Below are 11,184 nucleotides of genomic sequence, written 5' to 3'. Positions count from 1 at the left end.
AGAAAGTTCGCGTGATTCTTTGCGTCGCGTTCCCAAAACGTAGAGCAGAACCTCCCTTATAAGTCTCGATGGAACGCTTGAGGATGGACTGTACCACCTTCGAACCGGGCCGTTTTTGTCCGCGTTTTGGTACGCTTGCGCCCGCATACGGAACGCATAAGGTCCGTTCTTGTTCCTTGTGTTCATAATAGACGCCACAATCGGCGTCTTGAGCATGTCGAATGCCGCAGACTACAGATGAAAACTCTGTAGTTCTGTCGTATCCGGACGGCCCGGGGTTAGACCCCAAGGCTGCGGTCGTCGACATGAACTAACTTACTAATAAACCTTCCCATCACAAGGCCGTGCAGTGGTGGCCACTTGGAGAGAGTCCACCAACAGAATTACTCTTACGCACGCACGCACATATACCTAGACATACTCTCACACACACACTCAGGCATATACAGACACGTACACTGACACCAGCGTTCAGGTTGACTTACATCTTCAAAAGGAGCTAACTTGGTTCAAGAGACGATATGAGAGCACAAGGCAAGACAGACGAAAGCCGAAGCTTCCGCCTGAAGGCGGAAGGCAAGAGAGAGAGAGAAAAGCAAGGAGATGGCAATATGATCTAGTTGCGGCCATGGAAATCCATCGCCACGAGATTGCTGGTACCGCATGCAATAGCGTATCATCGTAATAAATATGCGTACGAACTGTTGCATAAAGAGCGGGAGCCATGTGGGGAAATATAAAATAAAGACGATTATGAACCCGTTTACGGGAGATAGATAAATAATAAAACAACTAAATAAGGCATACTTGTCCCGTAGAGGCCTAAAAGGCACGTGCCAATCGTATGGATACGACAGTTCCATGAATCTCTCCAAAAGATCCGAGCGTGCCAAGTTAGATATACTTGCAGTGGACACCCATTTCGCCTCCATTCCGCAGCACATGAGCTCCTGTTGGCTCCCTTTTTGTTCTACTGTCATCGCACACCATCATGCACTATACTCCATAGTGGCAGAAGGGCGCTTTTCCGGGATCAGGTCCTGAGATCGGAACACTACTATGGATAGCTGAGGCGCTCACTCGGCATTGCATTCATTTCCTGTGCAAGAAGAGGAAGAAGACAACGAAGAAGAAGAGCTCTCGCAAGAAGCTGTAAGCGCTTATGGCTGTTGTGATTCTCACTATAAACAATGTATACCAGAATGTTAAAGGGGAAGTTAAGGCAAAAATTAAAATTTCACCAGTTGTAGTCTTCGGGGTGCTGAGTCGAATGGTCGTGGTCCGAGGAAGCTGAGACGCTCCCTTCCTACTTGAATCCCAATCGAACTCGCGCACTTCCACCGAAACTGGGTGACTGCGCCCTACTAGATGGGGATTTGTATGCAAAATGTCACTAAAAGCGCCATTTCGTTCTTATAAAAGCACGGATGACCGCGATTGGCCCATATGTTGTAGTCTTTTGGACGCTGAGTCGACTGGTTTTGGTCCGAAAAGGCTGCGATGCGGCGTTCCTCCTTTATTCCCAATCGAACATGGTTGAAGAAGCGGTCACGTGCTCCTGCGTACACCAGTCACCTGGTCACCGTGCCTGCAGGGTACAACTTACTAGCCTGTTTGACCTTTTTTGGGTGCAGACCTGTCACTCGAGTTGAACTCGAGTTGAACCTTGGTGTGAAAGTTGTCACCTGCTGGCGTGGTGACCAGGTGATTTGGGCACCCAGGACCACGTGACCACTTCTTCAACCATGTTCGATTGGGAATAAAGGAGGAACGCTGCATCGCAGCCTTTTCGGACCAAAACCAGTCGACTCAGCGTCCAAAAGACTACAACATATGGGCCAATCGCGGTCATCCGTGCTTTTATAAGAACGAAATGGCGCTTTTAGTGACATTTTGCATACAAATCCCCATCTAGTAGGGCGCAGTCACCCAGTTTCGGTGGAAGTGCGCGAGTTCGATTGGGATTCAAGTAGGAAGGGAGCGTCTCAGCTTCCTCGGACCAAGACCATTCGACTCAGCACCCCGAAGACTACAACTGGTGAAATTTTAATTTTTGCCTTAACTTCCCCTTTAACTACACTGTTTACTGACACCCCTGACTCCACTAGTTAATGTAGCGTCCATTTGGTGTTTGTCTTTGCACAGTGTGTGTTTTAGTTCCTCTTGTCTCACTTCTCACCTTCTCTTTCCCTGACTTTTATCTGCTCTTGTGTATAATTCTTCGCTAAATGATCGCCCAGTTGTACTGGTTACCAGCCTTATGCTACATGTACTTATCCTTCTGTTTCATTGCTTCTGGTTGCCTGTACTACATGTACATGTAACTCAATTGAAGTGAATGCGAAGTGAATGCCCGATTACTGGTCATGAATTTCGGAGTCCTTATTGATGAAGGTGATGGGTAGCTTGAGATTTGTAGTTTTTCTGTCCCCGATAACCTTCCGGTCTCCGTGAAAGCTGTAGAAGAAGACGTATTGTTTGTGTTCCTGTTACAACCTGCTGCAGCAACCACAGCTGGTGACGAGGAAACGTCCGTGGATCAGAATCTAAGCCTAAGGCATCACAATTAGCCACCAAAAATGGCCAAGGTATGTAACCGATACAGGCAGCAGTGCTGCAGGTTATTGTCATGTTCAGCAGGGGTATGTACATCTAGCAGTGTTCCAGGTTACTAATATTGTAATGTTCAACAGGCGACTTGCCACAGAGTGAAATGATGTACAGTGTACAGAGTGCATTCAGACTACCGAAAACCCCACTGATCAAACCGTGAATGGCGAATGACGCTGATAATGCAAACGTTCCATTAGTGCGACCTAGAGCCAAACCTAAGGGGTGGCCAGTCATGAAATCAAGTCAAAATTATTATTTTGTTTACAATGAACTCTGAAAATGAGTAGTCAACAGCGATATTATCTGCAAACTCTTGATTTTTTTACTAATTTTTTTACCATTATTTTAATACCGTAAGATCCCGCCAGAGCGCCCCGTCTCTCCCATCCGCCACTCCCTGACTTCTTGCCAGAGACGTGATTGATTGTATCCTCATATGACTCTGTCAAAGTCTGTGATGCCGTACTGTACCGCAGACGCGTGCTCGACCCGATTGGAAATGAACGCAACAGTGCCCACCCTCTTGACCAGGGATAGCACAAACCCTGAGTTTTGACGGGTCTGTACGACTCCTGGCACTTGACCTTTGGTCGTTGTACGAGATGCACAAACATTTTCGTAGGGTGGGTACTTTTTCATGTCGTACTGAATGCGGCAAGTAGGACTTGCCCATCCGCCAATCCCCACCTGAACCGACTCGAAGCGTCGAGGAGGTAGGGGCGCTCTGGCGGGATTTTGCTATTATTCACAAACCCAACTCGTAAAATAAAAAGGACAAAAACAAACAGGTACTGAGTAGGGGTTGCACTGGGCAGCAGTGATGGTGAGGTGCCAGGGGCTCCACCGAGCAAAGGTCTCGGCTTCAATGCCACCAGCACACGCCAGGAAACAATTGCAAGCTCTCTGTGAAAGTACCGGCGCTATATGACTGATGTACAGCACAGCACACTATAGCACAACACTATAGAGCAAGTACAGGTCTACTCTCCACACAACGTATTCTCTAGGACCACGCAAAATTATGTTATATCGAGAGTTATGTTATGTAGAAAACCACGTGTAAAATACAAGATGTACCTCAAAATGAAGGGTATTACAAGGCGGGTTTAACCGTGCAAACATATACACACTGTACCACCATCGGCATCAGATGCAATCAACGCCGCAGAATATAATTATGCACAATAGGACTAAACTTGTTAGCTACAGCTACAGCCTGATCGTACCGCGCATCTGAATCTACGTTGTATCGAGAGTGCGCACGTCGGGGACCGCACCGTAGCATGCGTTATGTCAATGTTTACTTTATGTAGGACCAAACTGGCCTAAACTGGCTAACTACAGCTGTCGCTTGATTGTACCGCGCACGTGAATCTACGTTGTATCGAGAGTGCGCAAGCTGGGGACAACGCTGTAGCGTGCGTTATGTCGAGGTTTACGTATGTAGGATTACGTTGTGTAGAACAAAATTTGTATAGGAGTGATGCTGTTTGGGTGCGGGATTTGATTTGGTTTACGTACTAGTGAGGTTTACGTACAAGTGAGAGTTGTTATATCCAGAGCAGACTAGTTGTTAGTTTGTCCTAGTCTCCGTACCATTGTCTTCCCTTATTCTTTTCGAGCTGGTGAGGTGAACATAGTAAAAAAAGAAGAAAAAAAGACCTGTAGTATGTAGCCTCTGTAAGACTAATAGACTATTTAACCTTAGTTCTTTCACTCTTCACTCCTAGTTCCGTAAACCGGAACAGAAAGTCGATTCTGGATGGTGCACATACATGTCGAACGAGTTGCATGTTGCATGGTGATGCCTGCGGCCTTCATTCTATTCACAGTGACTTCTAATGTATTTTTATGAGCGTTTCCCAAGCTTTCTTATCAGCCTTCTCATCTTTTTTCATTCGATTCCCTGCATCAAATTGTTTTCTTTCTTTTCGCGTTGTGTTGAAATCCTTCATGATGGTATACTGAACTGTATTGTGCTTGCCCATGTAAGAGGCCACCCAATACGACAGATACCTGCCATCACAGTCACTACAAGCAGGTGACTAATAATAATAATAATAATAATAATAATAATAATAATAAATACAGTTCGCATGTCTCCCAAATAATGGGTTCCACGCATCTGTCAACTGTTTCATCATGAAATAGATTGTAGCAGGAAGAATAGCAGGTGAACAATAGAGAAATAATGAGAAGTAGTACTGGACATGATGTTTGGCATGTACATGACCTTTGACCTTTGACCTTTGACCGATCTCAAAGTCCTTTCTTCCTCTTCCCTCCCCTATTTCTTGTCCCTTTGGTTTTTGGCTTTATACATTTTTTTCACTTTCTTTTTGCTGTCCCACCCATGGAATTATCTTCCCGATGGGACTGGTGTATTGCCTCCGAAAGAAATGAGTAAAGGAGAGGTGATGGTAATGCACATGAGCGTGTTGTGCTTGTCTCTCCTGCTTTGGATATTGAAAATGCATATGTTTGGCTGTGGCATTGTCTGGCCTGGCGTGTGTCCTATTTCCAGGTGTTGATCAGTGTTCTGCTCATGGGGAGCGCATTGGTGCTCTTCACTGATGCCTCTGACCATCAGTGGAATTCTCCAAAGCAAGGTGAGTGTGTTGTAATGCAGTTGAGCGTAGGGGCACATTGCAGGTAACTAGACCGTCGGGCAAAGACTACTTACTGCTTTTGGGTTTTGTTTGCACTAATGGTGAAATAAATAAACTTCCTCCGCTTCATCGAAATTGTTGCAGTTTGACTAGTGACTTGTCACTTGTTACTGACCACTCCATAAGCTAATCATACAAAAATTATTACACAGGATGATAGTCTGAAGTCTAGAGTAATGTTCCAGGACAGTTGGACTGAGAGTTTCACATGGAGCTGAAGGCGTCGTCGTCGCTGATGTCAATGGACGAAAAAAATATCGTTCCGCAAATTTTCCAGGAAGGTTGTACGTTGGTCGCGCCCTATCTCAAACGCTTTGACACTCTCCACAGGACAAGAGCTGCTATGCTTGTCGTCTGCTGTAGAAAACATGAGGGATGTAGGGACACTATGCTGTAGAAAACATAAGGGATGTAGGGAGGCCGCTATGCTGTAGAGAATACTAGTCATAGAATCCCTGTCCCGCCATTGCCAGCTAATGAGCGCACTGTTATTTACTTTGCTTGAATCCTTTATTCTCATGATGGCACCATCACCAATAAGAGATAGGAGAAGGTGAGATGATGTGGGTGGGGTTGTGGGCTATGCAGTTGGAAATACATGATGCAATTGCTCAAATGTGGAAGTACTGTAACGTAATTTATCCCTCTGCCTTTGCCAGTTCGTTTTGCTCTAATGATCGACTCCCTTCCACCATTACAGATGTATTTGATTCATTTGATCACAGTGCACATGTCTACGGAAATACGGGGGCACAAAACACAGGTCCAGCAATGGGTGTGTAGACACTACACTGCGCTGTGCTGGTGAGATGTGGTGAACTCCCTCGACCGACGGTCTCGGGATCGGGGTACACTACAGGAAACCAGGGGGGGGGGGGAGGGGGAGGAGGGGACGAGGGGAAGGAAGGGAGAGAGAGACAGAGAAAGTGTCCCATATATACTGATGTATGATCTAATACCCCTCCCCCTACTCATCCCACCCCTACTCACCCCCCCCCCCCCCCTACTCACCCCCCCCCCCCTACTCACCCCCTACTCACCCCTATTCACCCCCTATTCACACACACACCCCTATTCACTCCCCAATACTCCCCCCTATTCACCCCCTACTCACCCCCTATTCACACACACACCCCTATTCACTCCCCAATACTCCCCCCTATTCACCCCCTACTCACCCCCTACTCAACCCCCCCCCCCTACTCCCGCCCCCACCGCTTTAGGAGCTGCATCTGCGCCTTGATCCTTGAAGGGTGGTTGCGTTCCTATGGGTGCGGAAAACTCGGCCTCTAGCCGAGTCTGACGCGAACCGTGTTTAAATTAAAAAATATATATAAGCAAGGCCGGTCTAGGAAGAAAAAGTGTAATTTAATCATTCAATGTAGGTATGTGAGCACTTCAGTGCCTGGATGTCAGCACCCCCCCCCCCCCCACGCTGATATGGACGGATGTAAGCTAAAACATGTCATTGGGGTTTCGTAAAATTTTAGAACATGGCCGATTGAAGAATTGTTTTCTGTTGAGCACATTAGAGCACATTGAAGAATTGTTTTCTGTTGAGCACATTAGCGCTGTACAGTCAACTTCGCTAATAACGACTGCGGATATAACGACAATTCGCGAATAACGACATAATTTTCATGCCCAGAGCAAAGTCCCATCCAACTGTGACACATAATATTGAGACTTCGGGTATAACGGCACTTCGCAAATAAGGACACTTTTCTGATGCCCCGCAGAGTGTCGTTATAAGCGAAGTTGGCTGTAGTTCATTCATCAGCCGGTGGAGATAGAGTCTGGTCAAACTATCGCCTGTAAATGAAAACGAGGAAAAGCAATGTAGTACAACAAGCAACCAGCAACTAGATCAGAGAGCATTGCTCAAGCTCACCACCAGCCACACTCCATTCATAAACAGATGGGCCCTGGCTCTAGCTCTGGCGAGCTCCCGTATTTGGCGATTTTTCATGATTGTATCGTACACAGCGCAGTGGTGCGAGATATGAAATTTGAAAAAGGGTCCAAAAAGGGTACCTGAACTGGGGATCGAACCGCACAATGCACCATTGCAGGCAGGGTCAAACGGCCGGGACTTAGATGGTTTTTTCCCAATTCAGTGCTTTCGGGGCAAAACCTGGCCGGTATCCTATCCTGTTATGGCTTGCTTTTTCAGGTTTAATACTGCCAATATACAAAATTTCGGCGCTGCCAAATTTCGGCACTTCACGATTTTGGACATTTCGGCCTCGATTTATTTTCGGCGTGGGGTATGTAGCGGGCCGCAGTCTCTCAGAGGCAAAAATACAAGGGTCTCAGTGAACACACTGTAACTGGCAATTGAAATGTACTGGCAACGAAATTAACTAACTGGCAACTAAATTAAGTAACGGGCTATAAATTAACTAACTGGCTACTAAATTAACTGACTGGCAATTAAAAGAATCGTGAGCAGCAGCTTTTATGCAAAGGCAGACTCCGTACGCTAATGTACGGGATACGCTAACGTATGGGAATACAGTACGGGGATATGCTAACGTACGGGAATACAGTAACTTATGGGGATATGCTAACATACGGGGATACGCTATACGCTACACCTCCCCCCTCAAATACAATCACGTCCTCGTGATTCGAATACTCGGTGATAGCTGGACACCAACAACTGGCTGTTATTTAGAAGAAACTGGCGGCATGCATGGTCGCGTCGGAATAAACTCGACGATAAGAGATAGGCAGAATGGATGGATGACTTGAATTATAATACAGGTATGGAGTCGTGAACATTATAGTAGATCGCAAATTACTGGGAGAGCGTCTACCGGAGTATGGCAAATGATGTCGGAAATGATAACGTTTGGAATAGACAGAAGAATGAACTGATAAACAAATCATAAAGTAGAAGCACACCAGGTTCACACGATCGCACGGGGTCAAAAGGGGAAAGAACTGTCCTCCAAATAGGACCTGAAAAACCACAGCACTCTTGCTGCACAACGCTGGCACAACCCGCCAGGAACATCGCAGTTCAAAAACCGAACTGAATACACTATACTATATAATTATCACTATTCACTATACGGGGCATTGTCACACACATTGTCCCAGGTTAGCTCACACACATTGCCCCAGGTTAGCTGGGTAGACCGTGGCTCACCATGATCGGACGCCTACCAAACTAAACTGGATTCACACACTCGCATAAAGGAAGACTGAAGAGAATAGGAAGACTGAAGAGAATAGGAAGACTGAAGGAAGACAGGAAAGAAAATGCCATACCTGGAATCAGCGTCAGTAACCACGGCGGTGACTGGAGCTATGGCGGAGGGCGAGCCAGGTTTTATCTTCATCTTGATTGAGCCGGTCACTCAGAGAGGCTAGCTCGGCGTCAGGCAGATCGCTCCCTCCTCGTCTTGAATCGTGGTCTTCATATTGTCGATAGCATCGCTTGGCGCGACGTAAAGAGGGATGGTCTAGCCAGGAAGAGTGTTGACGAAAATCTGCATCCCACCACGGAGACGAAGTACCAAGTGAATAGTGGACTCCTGCTGAACGTTGTAGTCACTCAGGGTTCAGCCGTCTGCCAACTGCGTGCCGGCGAAAATCAAACGCTGCTGGTCTTGGGGAATACCCTCCTTGTCTTGGTCAGCAGCCTGCATGTCGTCGTCCTCATCAACTTCGCTATCGCCACCGGTAGTATACATGTAGGTAGCGGGTCGCTTGGAATCGCCATCGGAGTCTCCAGCGAGTGCCGTGCGGAGAGAAGGGTGATCCACGCTAGCACCCTGAGTGTGCTGCAGGCTAATAAGCAGGGCCAAGCCCAGGAAGGCAAGAAACATGATTCTCATCTTGATTCGTCGCACGGAGCTGTAGCGGGTTGAGCCATGGGGGTCCGAGAAACGTGTAAAGTAACACAGTTAGGTATAGAATAAAACAAAATGAATTTACCGCTGCCACCAATTTGTAGCGCGTAAAACAGGTGGGGTCGAATCTGACAAAGTTGACTTTAACCACCGCTGCCACCAATTTGTAGCGCGTAAAACAGGTGGGGTCGAATCTGACAAAGTTGACTTTAACCACCGCTGCCACCAATTTGTAGCGGGCCGCAGTCTCTCGGAGGCAAAAATACAAGGGTCTCAGTGAACACACTGTAACTGGCAATTGAAATGTACTGGCAACGAAATTAACTAACTGGCAACTAAATTAAGTAACGGGCTATAAATTAACTAACTGGCTACTAAATTAACTGACTGGCAATTAAAAGAATCGTGAGCAGCAGCTTTTATGCAAAGGCAGACTCCGTACGCTAATGTACGAGGATACGCTAACGTATGGGAATACAGTACGGGGATATGCTAACGTACGGGAATACAGTAACTTACGGGGATATGCTAACGTACGGGGATGCGCTATACGCTACAGGGTAGAGGGCATGGTATAGTGCGACAGATGCTGTGAAAAAATTCATCTTCGTTTTTTAAATTTAGGCGTTTTGGGTCGGTGCCGAATATAGCCGAAATTAAATAGCTGCCGAAAATTTGTATATTTACAGTATGCGATAACGCCAAATCCACCATATATACATGTAGGAGCCAGTTGAGGTGGCAAAATGCCCATACAAGAGTAAAGCGCGTACAGAAACCCCATATATAGAAGAATTTGGGGTGGCAAACGACAAACGTGCTATGTGACGTGTATGGCATAACCTCTATCGACTTCAGAAACATAATGATTATTGGAAGAGGATTCCAAAGGGGATTGCAGAAAAAAATCCAAAGAACCTCAACGTTTGACCCATTTATGGCCAAAACTGCTAGAATTCTATCTTCTTCTGAATGGACTGTAGATGAGAAAGCATTGGTCAAGCTCACTTTCATGCCTTGGACTATTCCAGTACTCCTTGTCAGGTTTTTGCTACTTGAAAATTGCGCATGTTCGACTGTTTCAGAACTGGCCTATCTTGTTGACTCCAGCATTTCACTTGTGCGCCACTGCGCTCCTCGTGCTCAGCTTTATCAAAGTTCTTTTTTCAAGCACTCACAAGAAGGAGGGAGTCTTTTTTTCTTCTTCTACAAAATCCACAGTTGAAAAGGGGAAAGTCTAAAAAAAGTCATGCATTCATCTCATTCTTCCTTCTTGTTTTGCTGGGCTATATTAACAAGAGTGAGTACAACACTGCTACTCTCCAAAGCTCTAAATAAATGTAAATTTCAAATTTGGACTTCGTGGAGAATTTTTTCTTTCTTTCGTATCTGGCTCGCAAGTGTTGAGTTTCGGAGAGAAAAGAGCAGTACGAGGCAAGTGGCCTCTAACTTCCTTGTACTGAAAAACATGTAATTTTAGGTGCGTTCAAATTTCGGTGCCAGGGACCTGCCAGGTTTCAGGCGTAATGTAGAATTAGGCGACCGGCATTCCGTACACATCCAGTGCATACTCTAGTTATTCCTTGCCTGTGGAGTGGCGCACCCAGTACCGCACTTGCCTGTGGAGTGGCGCACCCAGCACCGCGCTTCTATGTTTGGTAAGCATAGGGGCATCGTTCCCCTCGACCCTGAGATCGTTTTCGTTTCGCCGTGGCTTGAAATCTTGTCTCCTCCATGTGCCCTCGCCATGGCTCCGCTTTGCTCCATCTGCTCAACCCTGTCCTCGGAGCTCCTGCTCAGGTGAACATGCTTTGTCTGCCATGCGTCATGTTTTCTAACTTGTTCGTAGTTTGATTTGTGATTTTCGAATAATTGTTTCGTGTTGGGTCTTCGGCGTAAGCCGTGGCACTGAAGTCCCGTGTTATTCTCTTCTGGACAAGTGCTCTCACACGCGCCTAACCTTGCTTCTGTTTGTACATGATTGTGGCCCACATTGTGTGTGTCACTGTTCGAGTGCTTGTGTGTGCTGTGTTTGGAACCAG

The 11,184-nt window shown here is 46.5% G+C and overlaps 1 protein-coding gene across 1 annotated transcript in view; it reads left to right on the top strand.

Moving 5' to 3' along the window:
• Positions 1-930: 930 nt before the first annotated feature.
• The window catches only part of LOC135805198 (uncharacterized), a 32,718-nt gene continuing 22,464 nt past the window's right edge, over positions 931-11,184 (top strand). Inside the window, exons 1-3 of the mRNA XM_065319207.1 lie at positions 931-1,152; positions 2,506-2,588; positions 5,138-5,222. Of these exons, the coding sequence (XP_065175279.1) occupies positions 2,580-2,588; positions 5,138-5,222 (94 nt within the window). The 5' untranslated portion in view covers positions 931-1,152; positions 2,506-2,579. The remainder of the gene's footprint in view (positions 1,153-2,505; positions 2,589-5,137; positions 5,223-11,184) is intronic.

Source organism: Sycon ciliatum, chromosome 1 (assembly GCF_964019385.1).
Source record: "Sycon ciliatum chromosome 1, ocSycCili1.1, whole genome shotgun sequence".
NCBI classification, from domain to species: Eukaryota; Metazoa; Porifera; class Calcarea; order Leucosolenida; family Sycettidae; genus Sycon; species Sycon ciliatum.
This window is presented reverse-complemented; position numbering and strand designations above follow the sequence as displayed.